This window comes from Amphimedon queenslandica, unplaced genomic scaffold (assembly GCF_000090795.2).
Source record: "Amphimedon queenslandica unplaced genomic scaffold, v1.1 AMPQUscaffold_8876_Cont19184, whole genome shotgun sequence".
Lineage (NCBI taxonomy): Eukaryota > Metazoa > Porifera > Demospongiae > Haplosclerida > Niphatidae > Amphimedon > Amphimedon queenslandica.
Window position 1 is genome coordinate 1 of NW_003550851.1, and position 2,892 is coordinate 2,892.

The 2,892-nt window shown below is 32.6% G+C and overlaps 1 protein-coding gene across 1 annotated transcript; it reads right to left on the reverse strand.

Moving 5' to 3' along the window:
- Positions 1-14: 14 nt before the first annotated feature.
- LOC100632772 (DIS3-like exonuclease 1) lies at positions 15-2,887 on the reverse strand (the record flags this gene model as incomplete). Its single annotated transcript, XM_020006931.1, has 14 exons — positions 15-187; positions 236-388; positions 521-616; positions 661-740; positions 784-860; positions 928-1,028; positions 1,079-1,181; positions 1,238-1,330; positions 1,385-1,480; positions 1,543-1,742; positions 1,789-1,879; positions 1,939-2,051; positions 2,630-2,822; positions 2,871-2,887. Coding segments are annotated over 14 exons (1,586 nt in total), but the record flags the coding sequence as incomplete, so codon positions are not given.
- Positions 2,888-2,892: the final 5 nt, after the last annotated feature.

Consider the following 2,892-nt stretch of genomic DNA (forward strand, 5'->3'; position numbering starts at 1 on the left):
TCATGAATATAGGCCTTTTTTCTCTCTCTCTCCCTTCTCTTACCAGTAGATCAGCATATCTCCTAATAGGTGAAGTGAAGTGAGTGTAACACTCTATTCCCAGTCCATAGTGACTTAATTTATGATTAGAGCCAGTAGATGTATACAATGCTTGTATCATCGACTGTGTCGCTAACATTCTCAATACCTTTTTGTGTGATATGATAATGTGACTACCATCTGACAACAGACTGACCTTATTGACTTCAGGATCAAATTCATCAACAGCATTATCAAGTGATTGAGCTAGTTTTAGATTACTGCTAGTTTTGATTACATACCCACGTGCAGAGGCGCATTCCTTTAGTGAAGAAAACATATCTTGTGGAGGAGCACCATGACTACGTAACTAATATAAAACAAAAAATAAAAAGAAGAGAGAAACATGCATACAAAATTGAGAGGGAAAAGAAGAATGAGAGACAGAAAAGAAGAAAGGAGGAGAAAGGGGTAGACAGGGACAAGAAACAATAGTTTATACCAGTGCCTTTGATGGTAGCTGATGTGATATTTTCCTAGCAACCCATTCATTAGCAAATATCATGCACTCTGCAACTGTTTCATGTATCTCTTGTGGCTGTCAAAAATAAATAAATAAGCAATAAATGTATTATTGATTACCTTTTTAGGTATTATGTCATCAATATTGTCTTTATCAGTCATTTGTATTTTCACTTCAACTCCCTCAAGTTCAAGTGCACCTAACAACTATTCTTAATGTCCTCTTTAAATCTAAAATCATACCATTCCTGTTTCTTTTTTCTCTTAGTACACGTGCAATTTCCACCAACTTTTTTATTGAGTGCCTCAATTCACTGACTCTGCAAACCAGTTAAAATAGGGTAAAACTGATTGTCTAACTGTATTATACACATTACGTTCACATACTTTTCTGCGAGTTCTGGTGGTGTTAATTTTGATTCACTCAATTCAGGTATTAAACTTATCATATATTCATCATCTTTATCTTCAAACAAATCCTGTGCTACCTGTAAAATTAATAATGATTAAGAATCAGAAATGAGCTAGGCAGTTATACCTCATAAGTTAGTTTATAAGCTGATCTAATTATTGTACGTCCATACCAAATACTTTTAATTTCATAATGTGGATCTAATGTACATATAACACTTACAGCATATCTAAGAAAAAGACATTTAAGTTATTCAGTAAATTTTAAAAATATTTTTAGTTCTACCTGTCTACATTACTGAGTAATGAACAAAGGTTGGAGCTAAGTACAGCTGGCAACATATCATATCTTCTATCAGCTAAATACACAGTCGTTGACCTATTTATTACCATATTGACTAAATTTTTTAGTTATTATTAATTCTTTATTGACCTCTCTTTAGCCTCTCTGTCAGTATAGCTACCAGATCTTACAAAATATGACACATCAGCAATATGCACACCTAACTCAATGCCTCTCCTTAATGACCTATTAAGAACAATAAGCATAATAATTATGGTAATTAAAGCAACATGAAATATAATACTGACTTAACAGAGAGAGCGTCATCCACATCCTCACAGCCTTTAGGATCAATACTGTATATGAGGTGCGATCGTAAGTCTCTTCTCTTTCTCAACTCTTCATCTTCAATTTTCCAACTGTCCCCATCTGGTAATTCAGAGAGTATTGATTGAGTAAAGCTGCTAGTGCTAAGCTCATTCTCAATTAGTATAGCCTGGATTTCAGTCTAAAGGAATGGAACATAAAAAAAATTAGTGAGAATTATTACATACTTCAGTATCTCCTATAGGTCCAATGCTCCGTACAAAGTGACCATTAGGATAATGAGAATTGATATCCCAATCATCAAAACGAACTACAATCCTGAAAAAATTCATGCTCATACTTTTGTTCCTATTCTTCAGTATGAGTATCAGTCTTACCTGTGGTGTTTGAGTTCATTTGATAGTCTTGTATTTATTCTTATTTTAGGTATTCCTATATCATACGGTACAACAAGTACCTTTCTCATTTTATCACTAGAAACATTTTCTTCCTGTCAATGAAATAAAAATAATTTAAAACTCAAAAACTTTAGTCAATTAAGCTTTCTGCATAACACAAGGCTATCAATATGTATTTAATAATAGCCTCTTTAGCTATTTATTGACTTTAGTCAATGGAATTTATTTAACTTTTAGAGGTTATTTTTAAAATTCAATTTTGATCATAATCAGCTCACTTTAGCCAAATTTTGTCAAAAGTGACTAAAAGAGAATTCTCCATTTTAATACTTTTTCCAATGTATATACATGTCAATATGCTATACATCAACTTTGAGCTGATTCTGATTAAATTTAGATTTTTTATAAATTTTTAAAGTTGCTAAAAAATTGGGCCACCAACCAAAAGCCATGTGGTCTCAGCCAAATTTCTTCAAAAATAGCTAGGAGAGAATTTTGCATCTTAATATTTTTTCTGATACATATACATGTTCTTATGTTGTGTAGCAAGTTTTGGCTGATTCCGATCAAAAGTAAATTTTTTACAAATTTTTAAAGTTGCCCCTAAGCCATGTACATATTGTAGTGAGTTTAGCTATAAACTCAAGCATCTTCGTTGTTTAAACTTAACTGGAAAACTAGCAATGATGTCTCTATCAGAACGAGACCATATACCAACCACTCTACCAGTTGGTCTGGGGCTGTCATACGATTCATCATGTGACTCATCATTATCTCTTAATGGTAACTTTCTTGTCACTCCTTTCCATTCTGATCTATCAAGCAACTGGACACACACAATATCACCAGGTATGGAACGATTTCTAGTCATCCAAAATACATAAAACATCTTTCATTATTGTTTATTGTACCTATGAACTATTCCATGTATAA